We start from the raw sequence: 19551 nt of genomic DNA, 5'->3' as shown, positions 1-19551 counted from the left end.
ACAGACAATTTTTTTTCCTGTTGATAGACATGCTTTCTGCCTTACCAGGTGTCCTCTGTCCCTTGCCAAGAGTATCATCTTCTGTTTTATTCCATGGTTCAGTAACCCTAAACATTTTCAGATACTATTCTTTTAGTCAGTTGATCACTTTCCAAGTATAATCCCCCCCCCCAATCTCCTGCCTGTATTTACCTGTATCTCTAAGATTTGAAGTACTCAGGTCTCAGATTCCTTTTTTGCTCAGTATCTTATATTTCTTGGCTTCACTTTCTTTGTTCATCAATGATAATAGTATCATTTGATGCATATTCTCATCTGAATTACTAGAAGTGAGTAGAGGTTATTAGGTTTGACACTTCTTGGGGCCCATTCTGTTATATCTATTGGGGTACTTAGAATGGGGGTCCTGTATGTCTTTGCCCTTGGACTAGGCCAATGGTAATAGTAATGCTAATGACCAGAGGGTATGCTGGCACATCTTGACATGCCCAGAATATGTTCTAAGGTTATGATTATGAACTGAATTCCTGTCCCAGAATACTGGAGATTTTTGTTGTTTGTATTATATTTGCTTTCTCTAGGAAGCACATGTAGTAATTTAATCACTAGTCCTCATTAAAGGACAAGGTATTATATGACTGCCATTGGAATTAACCATTCCTTGATGATAAGTTTTGGTTGAAATGTCTAGGTAATGAGGATTGTCCAGGAAAAGATTGCAGCTGATACTGGTGGAAAAAGAGGGTCTTAAACAAAGCTATCAAAAGTGGAAGAAGCAAGCTGTGGCTAATATCACAATAAATACAAGGGCAAAACCAAAGGTCAAGAATTGAATTAAGTCAAATTGAATAAAATTATCACCAGTCTAGTGGCTATGGCAGGAACTGGTGTCTAGGTTTCTATTACTTTGACAAATATGCTGGAATCAATATCCAGGAGCTCAAGTTAGTTTGAGAGGGAAAAAGCTTTGAGGAGAAAAAAGAAAAGCAAAAGCAAAACCCAAAACAAAGATGTCAGGAAAGCAAGGATGACCAAGTCAGTTTAAATATGAGCTTAATCACTGACAGGTAATTTTCTGTGTTTGATCCATGGTGTAGCACCAAGATCTTATACTGTGAATCATTAGTTTAATGTTCTAGTCCCAGCTTAACTAAATATATGACCTTGGATAAGTCACATCAAATCCTCCCTTCTCCTCCTCTCACATCTAGTCTTTCTTGATCTTCAAAATGAAAGGGTTGGACTAGATGGTCCGCTAAGCTCCCTTAGACAGAAACATCTATTAGTATGATTTGAATATATTATGAATGAAGATTTTTCTCCCATAGACAAGAGAGAAGATGGTGCCTTATTTTTTCCTTTTCATTTTAGCTCTGAATTTTTGAATTTTTTTCACCTGTAAATAGGAAATAGCACAAATGCAAAGGTCTAAGGAATTCAGTTTTGTAAATCATTTGAAGGCTTTTGGAGAAAAAAAATGAACTTACTTTTTTGACCTACAAATAAAACCAAGAAAGTAGGGCTCACCCTATCTCTCAATAGCCTAAAAACCTTGAAAGTTATGTCAGAAGGGAATCCAAATGGTGATTCTCAAGATGAAACAATCCATCAAAGAGCAAGCATCTGTTAAATATATATTATATATTTGAGCTCCAGGGATACAAAGAAAAATATCAAAATAATCTGTGCCCTTAAGAAATTTAAACTCTAACAGAAACATAATTTGGAACATGCAAAATAAGAACAGAGAATAATTATCCTTTCCATATTGTGGGGGTTTGAAGTGTGATACCTCCTTGACCTGGAAAATTCATGAAAAATCTTTTGACCCTTCCTTCATACCAGAGAAGAAATATAAATTTTTCTTTTTCTTTTTTTCCTATAATGTGTTTACAGTATTAAAAGATAAAATATGTTCATATCCTACAATACTATATATATTTATGAGGTTTTAAAACTTTTTCTGTGTCATATGTTGGTTTTGGCATGTGCTCTGTGGCTTCTGCAAAACTCTCCCAAAATTTCCATTTAATCTCTTATGCCAATCTGCAAGTCATGGCAACTACATTGGGAAAAGTCATGATGCGAAAGAGGATAACAGTTAGATAGAAGGTACAGTGAGAGAGGTACCATCAACTAGGAGGAAACCATGCTTGAGCTTATCAGGGAATCTAAGTGGTGGAAGTTAAGAGGAAGAGCATTACAGGTCTGAGGATTATCCAGTACAAAAGAAGGTGGGGCATGACTTAGGGCCTGAAAAAATTTATATATTTTACTGATAATAATAATTTTACTGATAGGAATGATAATTAGCATTTATTATGTGTCAGATTCAATATTAAGCACTTTACAAATATTACCTCATTTGAACCTTACAACCACCCTGGGAGGTAAGTGTTATTTTTATTTCCATTTTATAATTGAGGAAACTGAGACAACTAAGTGACTTGCCCAGGGTCATGTAGCTGATAAATGTCTGAGGGTGAATTTGAATTCAGGTGTTCTTGACTCCATGCCCACCCCATCCTCAATCCACTATTTCACCTATGAGTTCTGAGTATCAGTGGTGCTAAGGTAGATTGGATATCCACATTGTGTAGTACTAATACTGTGAGTCCCTCAGGGTAGAGGGGCCAACAGGCTGCTTAAGGAGGAATGAATCAGTCCAGATCAAAGCTTCTATGAGTTGTGGGGTTGCCTTGTGAACATTCTCTGTACTGCCTGAATGAGATAGAGAGAATGGATCTAGAAAGAAAAAAAAATAAAGAAATGAAAAAAAAAGGAAGGAAGGAAGAAAAGGAAGAAATTAGTATTGGCTAGTTCTGCATCTCATTGTGCTTTCTTTCTTCTTCCTCCTCATACCTTTAGGCTTCATGGGTGCAAACATCTGTATCTAGCAACTATATTTTTCTCCTAACCTAGGAGCACATATTTTAGAGCTAGATTGGATCTTAGAGAACAACTAGTCATTTTACAAGTGAGGAAACTGAGGCCTAGAAAGGTGATGAAATTTTTCTAAAGTCAAACAATAGTCAGTACCAAAGCCAGAAATTGAAATTATGTTCTATGAGTCTAGATCTAGTTTTCTTTCTCCTTCAATAGGCTATCATCCTTTTCTCTTCCATCCTGTTACTCCACCCTCACTAGTACTCTGAGTCATATCTGCTTGGTGAACAATCCCAAGGACATAATATTGTCAGTCATGGTGTAGTAGACAAGGTTCTCGACTGATGTTTTAATGCCCTCTTAACTAATTGCAATGCCTTGGACAGGTTACATAGTATCCCCTGAGACTGAATTTCATAATCTGTATAATGAAAGAGATGTTTGCATTACTAAAATAGGTTAAACGATCTAAAGCCAATACATTATAGGAAAATTAATTATAGTAGCTTCCAGCTAAGGACCTATGTTGGCCATTTGGGATACAGTAGGTACAGAGGTTAGGTTTACTTCAGATGAGAATAATTAAAAATAATAGATATTGAATTTAATTTGTTCACTTGTGCTTTTTATATAAATAAAATTTTAAAATAGTGCATCTCATTAGTATGGCAACTGACTCTAAAGTTAGGGGATCTACCTCTGACCTTTTCTACCTGTTTAACATTGGGCAAGTCATTCAACCTCCCTGATCTCAATTTTATCATCTATAAATTGTGGAGAATGATCTGTGTGGCTTCCAGGGTTTCTTCTTGCTTTAGCTCTATGATTCCTAATGTAAAAATATACTTTACCTTAGAAGTAACCAGTATCCTATTGAAATAAATGTTGAGAATAAAATTATCATTATGATGCCCACTTCAGGGCACCTTTTCTTAGGAGAAGGGATTAAGCTCATTTTTTTTTTGAAGATTAGATATCTGACTTCAGGCAGAAGCTAGATGAATCAGCAATGCAGCTGTGGTTCATTGGAGAAATTTTGGAATGAAAAGAGTTGGATTTAAAATCTGATTCTGCTGTGTGAGTTATTTAACCACTTTGGATTTCTGTTGTTTCATTTTTAACGTGAATGTGTTGTGGTGGTGGTTGTAGTCTGAACTGAACTCAGGTCTTTCCTAATTTCAAGACCAGTTCTCTAATCCTGTACTGCCTAGCTGCCCCTAACATTGGATAAATTAAATTTAATCACAATCTTGTGAATACATTAGTCCATTACTCCATTGGGAGAAAACAAGGCAACAGAATTTCTGAGGCAGGAAGGCATGCCCAATCATTCTAGGAGAATGCTCATTTGCCTGCAGACAGCGTTGAGAAGGAGGTATAATGCAACTCTTGGTGTCCTCATATAATGCTGCTAATGCAATAGAAGGACATAAAGCAAAGAGTGAAAGAGATGGAGTTAGGTAGACCTCTTGGTGAAGTAAGATAATGTGTCTGTGATAATTTTGGTGATCGTGGAAGTTGCTTCTCCTCTGTGGGTGCCAGAGCACTTTGGGGATGTGCTGATGATTTTTGGGGATAGGCAAGCAGCAGCCCAAATAGTGGCTGCCTCTGGTCAGTGGGGTACACCACTCTGGAGCAGCAGAGCTGGCCACAGGGGCCCAAATCAGGAGTCTAGGAAGCTGCTGTCCCTTCAGATTTTAGTTCCTTGTTGTGTCCCCAAAAGCCTTGAGATGATTTCCTGTTCAGGGAGGGTGCAGTAGAGTCTGAGAGTGTGACAAGCTGCCTCAGCTTATTCTTATGGCTGGCTACAGGTGCTAATTGCTTCATTAGCACTTCTTTGCCTGGGAACCCAGGAAGCACTAACTAAATTCTTTCCCTCTGAGATAATTTGAGACTATCTGAATTATTATTATATGCCACTTCCTTTTAAAATATTATTTTTATTAGAAACTTAACCAACATTAGCTTACAAGAACATTTCAATAAAAAAGAACAGAAAGGTTGTATCTGATCCTGTCAAATTCTGTTACATAATTCGTTTTTTAAAGCATATAATGAATTTTATATAACAGTAGTAGTTTTCTGATTCTTGTTTGCCCCCTTCTTCCTATTTCTCTGTATAATTTTTACTATTTCATTGATGCTCTTTTCTTTCTTTTCTTCTTTTTTTAAAATTTCTTACATTCCCATAAAATATTCTTCCCTATCCATACAAGTCCATCCTTTTAACCAAAAATAGCCAAACAAAACAAATCAATGCTGTTTATGTTGCACCTTTAGAAAGAAGTAAATACTTTCAAAGATACAAAAAATTTATTGTGCAAGCTACTGTATCTTACACTACATGAAATTATAGAACTTAGAGTTGGAGGAAACAGTAGAGATTTTCTTTTTCATCTTTTTCATTTTGCAAATAGGGAAACTGAGGACCAGAAGTTAGTAAATAGCTGACTTGGGGTTTTTGAATCCAGGACCTCTGAATCCAAATTCAATTTCCACCACTGATTCTTAAATCTTCCTATCCTGTGCCAATCTCTCTGCTGCACCTCTCAATTGCCTTTTAGACATCTAAAATAGGATGTTCAGTAGACATCTTAAACTCAACAAATCCAAAATAAAACTCATTTTCATTCCCCCACAGCCCTTGCCATATTCTACTTTCCCTGTTACCGTAGAGGACAACACTTTCCTCCCAGGCCATCAGGTTTGAAACCAAAGTGGTTATTTCCTCTTTATTTCCAGTCATGTTGCCAAGGCTTGTGGATTTCCTTTGCTGCATCCCTTGAGTATTCCTTCTTCTCTCATCTGATCCTGCCACTGATCTGGTGCAGACCCTCATCACCTCATGCTTTGAACTGTTGTAATAGCCTGGTGGTAGGCCTGCCTGCCTCAAGTCTCTCCCCTCTCCAACTCAGTCACCATATCGATCTCCTAAAGTATAAAGACAACTATATCATCCCCCTACTTAATTAAGCTCTAATGACTCCCTATCTCCTATAGAATTAGATATAAAATGTTCTCTTTGGCATTCAAAGCCCTTCATAATCTAGCCCCCTTCTAACCTTTTCAATCTTCTTACTCCTTACTTCCCATCATGTACTCTTTTTTTGAATATCATTTTATTTTTTCCAATTATATGCAAAAATAGTTTTCAACATTCAGTTTTGGAAAACTTTTAAGTTCTACACTTTTCTACCTTCCTTCCTTCCTTCCCTCCCCTTCCCATGACAGTGCATAATCTGATAAAGATTCCAATGTATAAAGGTTGATAAAGGTTACGTGTACAATAGCATCATTGTACTCTTTGACATTGGCTTTCTTGCTGTTTCATGAACAAGATACTCCATCTCTTGGCTCCAAATATTTTCTCTGGTTGCTCCCAAACCTGGAATGTTCTTTCTCCAAGTCCTAACTAAAATCCCATCTTTTACAAGAAGCCTTTCCCAACATCTCTTAAATCTAGTGTCTTTCCTTTATTAATTATTTCTCAAATATCATTTATACTCTTGAGGGGTGGGAGTATCTTTTGTCTCTTTGTATGTCCCCCAGTGGTTAGCACAATGTCTGTCTTGGTAGATGCTTAATAAATGGGTATTTCAATGACTGACCTATAACTTCAAGAAAGTATCTTTCACCAACCTTAGATTTAGAAACAAATCATTATGTTATGGTGGAAAACACATGGGCTTTGGGAATAGAGGACCTAGATCCGGTTCCTTTGGAAAAGTCACTTTATCTCAATTTCTTCATCTGCAAAATGAAGAGAGTAGATTGGATGACTTTTAAGGTACCTACTAATTCTAAATGAGGAGCTCCTAACCGGTCTTTGTGTGTGTGTGTGTGTGTGTGTGTGTGTGTGTGTGTGTGTGTGTTACAGATGTCTTTATATTGTCTGCTGAAACTCATGGGCTCTCTCAGAATAATGATTTTAATTATTTGAAGGAAATGCTAAATTTCAGTTATGAATTAGTGAAACAAATTTTTTCCACTTGAATTCTTGGATTCCCTGAAATGTATCAATGAATCCTAGGTTAAAACTCCAGCTCTGAATCTATGGCTCTGTCATTTTGGTGACAACCACTCCTGAAGTTCTTTCTCCTGAGGGAATGTTCTTCAGTTGTTCAGGTACTAATGAAGCATCCCAGTTTCTCCCCCAAATCATTCTCATTAAGTATTGGAAAATTTCTCTTAAATAAGTGGATGTAATTATTCAAATCACCCAGGCCATGTGATTTTAGATGTTGCCTATGTGCTGATATGTTTTGCTTGACTATATTTGTAACAAGGCAGAACTTCTATTTTTGTGGGTTGAAGGGAAGGTAGTGATAAAAAATGCAAAAAAAAACATTAATAAGAAAACCAAAAGAACAGAAGAGGACACAAATAAAAATACTTCTGTAATTACTTTGTAAAATTTGACATATATTTAATTTTTTAAATTTCATTTTATTATTATGCTTCTATTAGAAATGACCAAACATGAACATTTTCTATAAATAAGAACAGAATATGAAGACTATTTGTGAAAGTTAGAATTTTCATTATGTACAGCTGGTTTTAAGTTTAATAAATACTTAAAATAATTAAATTATACTGAACTTCTATGCATCTCTTTCTTGTGCTTTGTATTTTGAAATTATTGTTTGCTGATTATTGTTATATTTGTAGCAAAAAAGAAAATAAAAAAATATTTTTAAGTGGAGAAGGGGTGAGGAGAGTTATGGTTTGAAAACACCATTCTTTTTTCAAGAGAGGGGGAAGAATGAAAGATTCCAGCATGAGTAACAGCATGAGTAAACTATATATAAAGGCATACAGGTTGGAAAATATGGGACATTCAATTCAGCTCAATAAACACTTATTATGAGCCCTCTACAGGCAAGATATTGTGCCAAAATCTGGAGCTATATAGTGATGAATAAAATGTTTTCAATAGAGCATAAAGAATGTGAAGAGGGTCAAGTCTATAAGATCAGAATAGGATCTTTTCTCATCTTCTGATATTACCTAGCTGAGTGACCTTGGGCAAGATAGCTAATTTCTAGGCTTCCTAATTTCCTCAACTATTAAATGAAGTTTTTCAATTAGAGGATCATGAAGGTCCTTTTTGTTCTAAATCTTAGGATCCTAAATTTAAAACTAGAAGGAAACTTGGAGGTCAGTTGGTTCAAAACTTTCCTTTTTCAGATGAACAAATTGAGACTCAGGAAAATTAAATGATTTGTTTAAGGTAACATAGGCAGTAAAGGTCAGAGGTCAAGTCTGACTCCACAGCTACTCTATCAGCCTCAATACCAGCCCATGAGTCTCAAATTAATTCATGAAGAGGGAGTTTAGGGACATTTCTTTTATCTCTTCTAATCAATCCATCACTTGGCAACAGAAATACAAGTGAGCATTTTCCGTTATATCTTAGCAGAAAGGAAGATGTTCTAAAAATGGAGACTTCCAGAGGGGTTTGAATTTCAGAATAACTGTATTTCAAAACTAGACTCTTTGATTTAATAGAAAAATCACAGTTTAGGGCAGGAACTGAAATGTATCTTGTGCATGGGCTGTGTGTGTGTGTGTGTGTGTGTGTGTGTGTGTGTGTATGTGTATGAGTGAGAGTTTGTGTATATTGTGTGTGTGTATGAATGAGTGCGTGTATGTGTGAGTGTGAGTGTCTATGTGAGTGAGTGTGTATATGTGTATGAATCTTTGTGTGTGTGTGTGTGTGTGTGTGTGTGTGAGTGTGTGTGTATGTGTGTGAGTGAATGAATGAATGTGTATGTGAGTGAAAAAGTGTGTATGTGGGAATGGGAGTGTGTGTGGGAGTGAGTGAGAGAGAGAGAGAGAGAGAGAGAGAGAGCCAGATGCAGGGTATACATTCAACACTTCTCTCGAGAGCAGTCTATTCACCTGAAACTTTATCATGCCTATGAAGAGGTCCCTCTTATCTAATATAATGAAATGCTTCTGGCAGCATTTCTAAATCAAGCCATCATCTTGTAATGCCTGAAATGGGAACAAAAACTTTTCCAGGAGGTTTCCAAATTGTGAAAGAGACCAACATTCATGCATCATAGAGACCTTTCTACTAATTTTACTAGAGAAGATCTGACTTTGCATAATTGATTACTTAAGCATACTTCCAGCAGTAGGAAACATCTTCCCCTATCTCTCTAATATTCTCATTTTAATTCAAATCTCATCATCAGTGGGAAAGTTGGATCTTGAAGTATTTCCACATGAGCATTTCCTATGTTGCTATGTTGCAAAGTCGGTATGCAAGTATAAGCTTTTGGAGTACTGACTCTAGGCAAAAAAATGGCATTTTAACATGATTTCTTAAAAGTTTCTGAAGTCATGAAGGCCTGCACTCCAAAAAGCAGCTTCTCTCAATAACACTTCCTTGAATTGTAGCGCTAACTTCTTAGCTCCAGTCTCATTCTAATACATCCTTTACATGGTTTCTAAGTTAAATTTTCCTAATATTATAGTTTGCTCAGGTCATTCTTTGCTCAAATATGTTCAATGGCTCCCTGAAATTTCTGATATAAAACACACAAATTCATCACCAGAGATTTAGGTCCCTTCACAATTTGGCTTTATTCTTTCTCTCTCTAGTCTAGTATGATACTATTGCCCTTCACATGGGGCAGTTAGGTGGCAAAGTGGACAGAATGCTGAGCCTGGAGTGTTGAAAGACCCATCTTCCAGAGTTCAAATCTGAACTTTGGCTTTGACCCTTTTGTCTCAGTTTCCTCATCTGGAAAAGGAACTGGAGAAAGAAATGTTGGGGATCTAGAAACTAAAGCAGTCCCTGTCCTCAAGGATTTTACATTATCCTGGGGAATAATTTATGCATATATAGATAAGTAAATAAGAAGTCTATACAGAATAATAATGATTTTGGTGTAGGTGAGGCTACTTTGTATTGTATTGAATTGTACTTTGAAGGAAATTAGAAATTCAAAGAGTTTGTGGAAGGGGAGTGTATTCTGGACACAGGATTCTTGGATTGTAGAAAGACAAGATAGGAGTTGGAAAGTCATGAAGAGGAATAGCTAGTAGGTTCTTTTGACTGGAATAGAGAATGAGTGAAAGAAAAAGAAATAGGAAATAAGACTAGGTTGTAGAGAACTTTAATGCAGAAGTTTTTGAATTTTATCCTAGAAGTCATCAGGAAGCTTACCTTAGGTTTATTTTTTTTTAACAACTTCTGTAGATGTGTTTAGAAAAATAAATATAAGCATAATCAAAAGCCTTTGCATTCTCTACTCCTATCCCTATCAACTCTTTAATCAAGAATTTTTATCCAGAGTCAGGAAGATGACCTAAATCTCAACCCATAGCTATATGAAGTACACAGTAGGTGCTCAACAAATGCTAATTAAATTGAAAATATTTTGCTGGGATTTCGAGAGTGGAAAATATTTCAAAATACTTTAAAACTAGACTAAAATGTGAGTCTAGGGTGCACTTGGGTAAAGATAAACATTAATGAGAAGACTGATTCTTAAGGTGGGCCTTTTTTTTGTCCCTTTTTCATTTTCAGTGATTTAGAATTCCATTACATTTAATTAAGTCATTAATAAAGTGCAGTTACCTAAGGGATCATGATGTAGTCCTGCATTATATATATATCAATGCAATAAGAACCTACTTAGGGAGCTTTAATGAGGGAGATTCCAGAAATTCCTTAATATAGGAAGAACACCTGAATCATTTCTGTATTTATCTATATATATATCTAGGAAAGAGTAGGGCAGCAAGGTGGATAGAGTATGAAGCCTGGATTCAGGAAGACTCTTCTTCCTGATTTCAGTTCCAACCTCAGTCACTTTCTAGCTGTGTGACCCTGGACCTTAACCCTGTTTGCTTCAGAATTTGTAAAAAAGATTGGAGAAGGAAGTGGCAAATCTTTTTAGTATTTTTGCCCAGAAAGCTCCAATTTGGAATCTCAAAGAACTGGACATGACTGAAAACACTAAACAACAACAACCACAACAATGTACTGAAAAGAAGTTCATGTAAGGGTGCACTTGTTGCTAGCTCTTGATCTTTCCTTGTTGCATGGAAGTGTCATTATGATGTGATGCTTGTCCTTCATTCTCGAAGATGATTATAAATCAGGGAAGTGATGCCATGACAAGTAAGTGAATTGGATTTGAGTGAGGGAGACTGTACTAAGTCACCATCCTCACTTTCTCCTACAGAGTCATCTGGGTCCAGTGATCAGCAATGAATCAGGAAGACTGGAAATGAAGTTTCATTGTATGACTCCAAGGGAGGTAGAATAGAAATCTCTAGCCTCCTTTCCTCTCATTCTTCTCCAAGGGAGGCTTCAATTCCTGAGCCTTGTCCTTGGGGAACTATATTCTTGACATCAGAGGTTTGGGTTTGGGTGTTTTTTTCCCCTCCTTGATCTTTGACAAGAATTTCCTTGACCTAAGAATTCAATTCAGCATAAATCAACAAACCTTTAAATGCCGACTAGATACAAAACTCTAGGAGCTAGGATGAGTGTGGGGGAAGCAGGTAGTTGAGACTGAGACTGGAGGTCACTGGTCACTCTGAAAGAGAGAGAGAGAGAGAGAGAGAGAGAGAGAGAGAGAGAGAGAGAGAGAGAGAGTCCTGGAATAGGATTACTCACATTTTCTCTATTAAATATCATTAATCTAGGGAATGTGATTATGTTCAATCTAACTTCTGATGACTTTATCATTACAATTGGGGAGAAAGAAGGTCATAAGTTCTATATTCAGGGTTTGCTTCCTTTCTCACCAAATACTACTTCTACAATGAATGGAACAGTTAGATGGAACAGTGGATAGAGCACTGGCCTTGGAGTCAGGAGGACAGGAGTTTGAATCCAGTCTCAGACACTTGACACTTACTAGTTGTGTGACCTTGGGCAAGTCACTTAATCTTGGTTTACCTATTATCCAGGACCATCTCCAGTTATCCTGATTCATATCTGTCCATTGGATGCAGATGACTCTAGAGGAGAAAGTGAGGCTGGTGACTTAGCACAGTGCTCCCCTCACTTAAATCCAATATGTGTGCTTGTCATGGCTTCACCTCTTCTGGTGTCATGGTCTTTTTTGAGAACGAAGGACAAATATCATCAGCATTATCACATAGTGAATAGCAAAGAAACCCATTTATCCAAATCTATAGCAAGACAGAAATTGTAGAAGGTACACATAAAAGAATATATATTTGTGAGACAATACAGAGTGAGGACTCTCTCAAACTGAGAGCAAGATTACTCAGTTTAATCAGGAGAGTGAGATCTAGATCTCCCCCAAGGGGAAACTCCTCACTCTCTGGTGTAGTAAGCTGGGAGACTGCCAGTTCCTCTTATAGTTTCCCAGTCTTTTCCTTAAGCAACCTGAAGTGGGGGTTTTCCTTCTTACTTCTTGAGGTTATAAGTCAGAAGCACCAAAAGTGACTCAAGTTTGAAGAATACTTGAAGCTTGAAGAATCTCAAAAGAATTGAAGAAAGCTGGTATTCTCCTGCTCTTCCCCCCCCCCATATCTGATCCCTCTTGAAATGGGTTATTCATCTCCATTATTAAAGATAGAGTTCCATACCAATGAACTTGAAGACAGGGGTGGCATTTATATATCTCCATTATCTAAATCTATCTAAATATACATAGTTGTATTTGTATCTGTCTCTCTGTTTCTGTCTTTTTGTCTCCCTGTTTTTGTTTCTTTGTCTCTGTTTCTTTCTCTCTTTCAATCTTGCTAGATAGGATCTTAAAGACCAACTCATCCAATCCTTTAGTTTGCTGAAAGGAAGATTAAAAACTTACAGAAATTATATAATTCAAAAGTGGCAGGAATTTTCATGGATTGTAATGTGAGTTTTCTTCTTAACTCAGTCCTAGAATCTTACATTGCCTCCAAATTCTATGTTCTCCTATACCAGGGACCTATGGAAGGAAATAAAATTTTTTTGTTAACTACATTTCAATATGATTTATTTTGGCACAGTGGAGAGAGAGTACTGGGATTGGAATCAGGAAGTTCTGAGTTCAAATGTGAGCACACATACTTATTAGTTGTGTTACCCTGGGCAAGTTATATAACTTCTATTTGCCTCCATTTTCTCCTCTGTAAAATGGGGATAATACTTGCCTTTCAGAGTTTTGGGAGGGTCAAATGAGATAATATTTGTAAAGCATTTAGGATAATGTCTGACACTTTAAAATATTAGCCATTATGATTAATTCTCTGTATTTTATTTTATATAGTTATGAACATTATTCTGAGGATTCCATGGGCTTCACCAGACTGCCCAAGAGGGTCCAAGATAAAAAAAAAACTGTTGGAAATCTGATTCAAACTAAATGCTCCTTTAGTATAGTGTTTTGTACTTTTTTTTTTTTAACATCACAGTGTGGAACTATGCTGCAACTCACTCAATTTTTGTTGTTGTTAATGATTAGTGGTTTCTCCTGCAGAATATTTGAATCTCCTGCAGAGGGAGGTAGGTTGACATTTAGTCAGATCCTTGCTCACCATTTCAGAGGCATTCAGAACTTTGGGGTATCCCAGGTTTGGAATGTGGGAATCTCTGCCTCCTACATTAGGATTTTTTTCCTGATGCCCTAAGTGATACCTCTTTTTACCTTCTAAGATTTGTCTATTTACATATCTCTTTGTAGATGTTGTATTCCCCCTCCCCCTATGTAAGCTCCTTGTAGACAAACTCCTTGTTTCTTTCTTGTCTTCAGTGCCCCCCCTTCCATCCCAGCCCCCCCCCAGCTCATAGAACAGTGTTTTGTGCCTTAAGCATATGTTGAATTTATGCTGAATTGAATTCTTAGGTAAGGGGGAAGAACCCATCCAAACCCAAGCCTCTCCTATCAGGAATGTAGCTCTCTAGAGGAAATTTGGATCCCTGAGGCCCAGTCTGGCCCTCCTCCCTACAGAGCAGATGGGATGGACGTACTTTTGCCCCAGCCAAAAGTGAATTTGGATTAGTGATATATTAAAAAAGAATACTCTATCAAGAAACTCGGTGAAAATTTAGGATGAGAAGGAAAGGAATGTAGTAGAAAAATACCTCTGTATTCCCTACAGAAATGGTTCCGTTTCAATTTAATTTGGGGGGGGCGGTAAGGGAGGAGGGAAGGAAGAGGCAGATCTAGTAGAATCTGTCAGTGTCAGGAAGAAATCTGGGGAATGAGTTTTATTCTTAGGTTTTTGCATCATAGGATCTCGGGAGTCAGGAAAGGAAGGGCTCTGAAAGGATATTAGAATTTTGAGTCCATCCTGGGGTATGTCTTTTAAACTTGTTTATTTTTAATTTTGTAGGACTTCCAGTTCCAAACGGGAATCACTTTAGTAGAGTGACCTATTTTTCCTTCAAACTTCTCTGAATTTGGAAAGATTGGAGACTGGTTAGACTATGGTGGGCAACCCAAAGAACGCTCACACCTTGGTGGTGGAGGACCGAAGTGAGGGAGGGTGTGAGGCTGAAGAGGGGTCGGAGAAAGGGAAGCAGAGAGATGGTGGGAACTGAGGGATTTCTGGGTGCTCTGAGGGTTTGAGGAGAAATGCGGCCCGCGATGGTGAGTTGGCAGGAGAGCCCAAGATGCCCGAGCAGGCATCTCTTGCCTATCAGCTGCGGTTCCCTGGCCAACCTCCGGCTCCTTGTCATCCCTGCACCCATCTCCCCCCTCTTCTCCCTCTGGCTCCTAGAGTGAGTGAAATCTGGGGGTGGGCAGGCGGGGAGGGGATCCCATCACGTGGAGAGCCGGGGGGCGGAGCAGGGGGCCGGCTGCTGGCTTTAAAGGCAGGAGCGAAGCCGAGGTGGCGGCGAGGGAGGGACGGGAGCTGGGGAGGAGGCAGCGAGTGACGGAGCCGGGCGGCCGACCAGGGCAGCGCCGCAGCCGCTCTGCTCTGCCGCGGGGCGCCCGGCGCCCGCAGGCGGCCCTGCCCAACTTTGTGCGGGACTTGGAGCGGCGCAGGTCGCGGGGAGCTCGGGATGAGCCGCCGGCGGGGCAGCGCGCGGCTGCTGCTGCTGGCTTCGCTCCTGCACGGTAAAGCCGCGCGCCCGCTCTCCCCGCCCTCTACTCTCCCCAAGCTAACGGGCTTGGAGGTCCCTAGCCTTGGCAGAAGGGGGGGGGTCCTGGGGAGCCCGAGGACCCCTTCTCCCCTCAGCCCGGGCCGGCGGGGGGGGGCGGGACCCCCGCCTCTGCTCTCCTGGGGTCGGGGTCTAGCCGAGGGCTGGAGGATGGGCAGCAGGACGGGATGCCCCACAGACTGGCACAAGGCGAACCTGGAAGCGGAAAGGCAGCGGGGTTCCGAGGCTCCCCCGCTCCGGGTTTCTCTCTCTCTGGGCGGAGGGGGGCTGGCGCGGGAGAAGTGGGGGCGCAGGGTCCCCGCCTGGCGGACTCCGAGCGGCCTAACTAGTTCCCCGTCTCTTGAAGCATCCCTGCAAGGCGAGTTCCAGAGGAAGCTCTACAAGGAGCTGCTCAAGAATTACAACCCCTTGGAGAGACCGGTGGCCAACGACTCCCAGCCGCTCACAGTCTACTTCTCCCTGAGCCTCCTGCAAATCATGGACGTGGTGAGTCTGGGGGCTCCCCTCTGTCTTTGGGGCTTCTACGTAGGCGCGGATTCCCTTCTCCCCTCTGGCCCCAGAGGAGCCTTTCGCAGAGCCTCTGGGCCATTTGCTAAGGGCAAGTCATCAGCGTCGGTCTCATTGATTGGGTTACTTTCGTCTGGAATAGGGTGGAGGGAGCAGGCTAGTCAAATGAAGAGAATTGTTTTTCTTTTTGCATCTATGTAAGCCCGGGAGGCAAGATTGTCTAGTCCAAAAATAGTCTCAGGTGCTCCCCATGTCGAATTCTATCATGTCGAATTCCTAAGGCTTTGTGCCTCACGGCTCACCCCCAGACCCTCATTGCCTTTCCCTCCATTCCCCCCGAGTTCTCTTCCCAGTTCCCTGAGGGCCCTGCTCTCGCCTAGGTGACATTATCAATAAAATAGTCCCTGTTAGATGTCCTTACTGGATTTCGCGGTAACTGTAGTGAGAAGTTTCCGCAAATGGTAATCTCTAGAATGAGTAAGACCAACTGGGGTGCAGTTTTCACTTTTACTCCTCATTATAAACAGACCTGTTAATGCAGCATAAAGCAGTTCCATGAGTAAGCTACTCATTGCACTCATTCACTTTTTCTTACCCATTGAGGTGGGTTCCCCCCCACACACAGATGGAGAAAGGTACCCCAATGATCCGGTGGATAGATTTTACATTGACAGCCAGGCAGTTTACCTGGGCTCTCTTCTGTTGGTGCATCTGGTTAAGCTATGGAATGCACTTAAACAACAGGACTCCTATATACTTCTTGCCTTTCTGATCTGGATTAGACTAACAATATTGGACAATGCCAACCTCAGATTCTACCCAATCTATTATTTACTTGTATAATGTTTTACAACATCTCCATTGAGAATCACTTTCTTCAGGTGTTACTTGTCAAGGGGATGTTACCTTAAGATTTACTACTATTTTGTAAAATTTGATATATGCTTAATTTTTGAAAAAATCATTTTATTAAGATTCTATTAGAAATGTTCAAATGCAAACATTTCCCTATACAAGGAGCAATGATTGCCATCTAAATTCACTTCCCTCCTCATTCTCTAATGTCTCTGGAACTCTGTACTGAGTGCATGCATTCTTTCCCCTACTTGTTTCTATAATTTCCTTAACCCTGATGTTCCATCTAACTTATTTGATTAATAATACTGTCCATCTAATGTTCTACCCATTCTAGATAACTTAATGCTTCAACCTAGTTAAAATGTAATGTAATGAATAGCTCCCCTCCATTATTGCATGCATTATAGATGTGTGCTGGCTTGCTGTAGATGAAGCTAGCTTGAGTCTAAAATGTGAAAATGATGGGTATTGTTCTTCTATAGTAGAATAAAAATGGTTTGAGGGGAAACAGAAAAATAGGAGTATGGAAGAATCAGAAAAAAAAAAGAGTTGATAAAGGAAAAAAAAAGAGAGACTAGAGAGTGTTGTCTTTCTTTATTAATCAGAGTTTTATCTGGAAGGGAACAGATTGACAAACTGACCTTAGCTGAATTTTTGAGTGAGGACCTGGGAGGAAGAAGGAAAAACTCACTTGGGATGCCAGGAAGTTGCTGAAAAGATGTTTTGGCCTAAGCCCAGGGGGTTATGCTTGGAGAGTTTCCTCAAGGACCAGGGGGCTGAGGGAGGGAGAGTACTTGCTAGCTAGGGATGGAGGAGAAAGAAATGAAGCAGAGAAGCTGGAAAATGGATTTGACCATGTGGTTGTTGAATAGCAGTTTTTTCTTTTAACAGACCAGGTGTTTTTTTTTTTTTTGTAAATAAATTGAAATTAGTGGCTGAATGTAATAATGGGGATGATTTTGATGACTGGGGAATATATACATCTATATTATGAGTTCCACATAAAGTAGTGATACTGAGTATTGAAGGACTTAAGGCATGTTCATAGACTGTACAAAGGATGAGACCCACCTCTGAGAATCCTAGATGTTAGAGTTGATAGGGACCTTAGAGGAAGACAAATCCTCTGACTCTAGCTCCAATGACCTTTCCACTATACCACACTTCCTTTTTAATGTTTGTTTAATTAATGATCATTTTTCCCATACTATTTCTTGCATGTGCCATCCTTTTTCCAGACTTTTGGGTGAGTCTGCACAGCTCCTTCCTTTAAAGCTCATAATACTACTTTGGAAGAAAGCTTCAGGCAACATTTGTGTCAAAGTTTTATATGTGTGTATAGGCCTATCCTGAATATCTCTTAAAAAGCCTTTAAGATATGATCATAAGATTGTATATTTAGAAGGAGAAGGGGCCTTGAGGGTCATCTATTATAGCATTGGTTTTATAGATAAAGAAATTGAGGCATGGTTACTTACACATGTTGGGAGGGATTTGAACCCAAATCCAGAGTTAGGGCTCTTTTTTTTGTAACAAAGAGATAGGGCATGGTAAGGAAGGCCAGCATGGTGGGCATTTTGATGCTTTTCATGCCAAGTATGCAAGCCATTGACTTCATTTTCTTGTAATATCAGTCCTGTTTACAAGAACATTCTTTTTTTGCAAATTAATATTTATTTTATTGTTTACCCCTATTACATGTAAAAACAAGTTTTAACATTAATTTTCATAACTTTGAGTTTTGAATTCTCTCCTTTCATCACCCCCTCTCCCCACTCCCCAATTGTGAAAGCAAGTAATTTGATGTAGGCTAAAAATGTGTAGTCATTACAAGAGCATTTTTTTAGTTTTTTTTTGCAAGGCAGTGGAGTTAAGTGGCTTGCTCAAGGCCACACAGCTAGGTAATTATTAAGTGTCTGAGGTCAGATTTGAACTCAGTTACTCCTGTCTCCAGGGTGGGTGCTCTATCCACTGTGCCACCTAGTCACCCCTACAAGAACATTCTTAAAATAAGTCAACAGACATTTATCAATATAGGTGTTTGGGAGACATTGCTAATGTTAGGGATACAAAGAAAAGCAAAAAACCAATCCTTAATGTCAAGGACCTCACAGTCTGATGTGAGGAGACAGCATGCAAGAAATTATATACAGAAAAGATATATCTTGGATAATTTGGAGACAGTCTCAGAGGGAAGGAACCAGCATTAAGACACATCTGGAAAGGTTTCTGCCAGAAGGTGAGATTTTATCTGGGATTTGAGAGAGAGAGAGAGAGAGAGAAAGAGAGAGAGCATTTGGGAGAAAAGGAGATGGAGATTAAGATAGAGAGCATTTCAAGTTTGAGGGACAGTCAATGACAATTTACACATTTGTTAGATGGAGGAGAAATAGCAAAGAAGAATACATGGAGGATAGTAAAGTATTAGATTACTGTAGAAGTGGGGTGAGACAGATTATGATGGACTTGAAAGCCCTAAAGAAGATTTTGTATTTGATTCTGGAGGTAATGGGAATCCACTGAAATTTACGGAATGTGATGAGGGGTGATCTACACTTCTGGAAGATCAATTTGACTTCTGAATGGAAGGTGGATTGGAGTTGGGGGGAGACTTAAGGACCAATAGGTTTTTGCCATAATCCTGGTAAAGGCCTACACTAGTGTCCTGACTTGCTACTAGACAGTGTCAGAGGAGATAAGGGTGTCTTTACAAAAAGTGTGACAAAGAGTATTTCATTTTATTTTGTTTGTGTGTTTGTTTTTTTCCTTTTGCCCAGAGAGCAGACTGGTCAGGGTCAAGATAGTTTTAGTATGAAAAAACCTGGATCAAAAGATGTGGCTGTGTCTCTCTGGATGAGGGTTGTGCTTGAGTGGATTTCAACACAAACCCTGAGAGGTAGAAATACCAGTTCATTTTTTTCTTTTGTTGGCATCTGTACCTGGAATGCCTGGTGTAGATACATTGCTAATGCAGTTCAGCAATTGATCTGTAATTTAGGGGAGCAGTGTGGTATAATGGATAAAGTACTGGATAAAGACCTAAATTGGATTTCTATTTCAGACCCTTAATTGTTGGGTAACCTCTGGATCCTAGTTTCACCATCTTTAAAATGAGAATAATGATTGTTTTGTGGCTCAAATGAGATAATGTATACAAAACACTTTGCAAACCACTTGCCCTTCCAGTGGTGGTTGGGTGAAACTTTACTGTTATT

The 19551-nt window shown here is 39.3% G+C and overlaps 1 protein-coding gene across 2 annotated transcripts in view; it reads left to right on the top strand.

Annotated features, from left to right (window-relative positions):
- The first annotated feature begins 14954 nt into the window (after positions 1-14954).
- Positions 14955-19551, top strand: part of LOC141521711 (neuronal acetylcholine receptor subunit alpha-7) — a 174263-nt gene continuing 169666 nt past the window's right edge. For both annotated transcript variants that reach the window (XM_074234544.1, XM_074234543.1), the window contains exon 1: positions 14955-15457. In XM_074234544.1, the coding sequence (XP_074090645.1) occupies positions 15122-15457 (336 nt within the window). In that variant the 5' untranslated portion in view covers positions 14955-15121. The remainder of the gene's footprint in view (positions 15458-19551) is intronic.

Source organism: Macrotis lagotis, chromosome 4 (assembly GCF_037893015.1).
Source record: "Macrotis lagotis isolate mMagLag1 chromosome 4, bilby.v1.9.chrom.fasta, whole genome shotgun sequence".
Lineage (NCBI taxonomy): Eukaryota > Metazoa > Chordata > Mammalia > Peramelemorphia > Peramelidae > Macrotis > Macrotis lagotis.
Note: the sequence above shows the minus strand (reverse complement) of the source record. Positions and strands in the feature narration are given on the sequence as shown.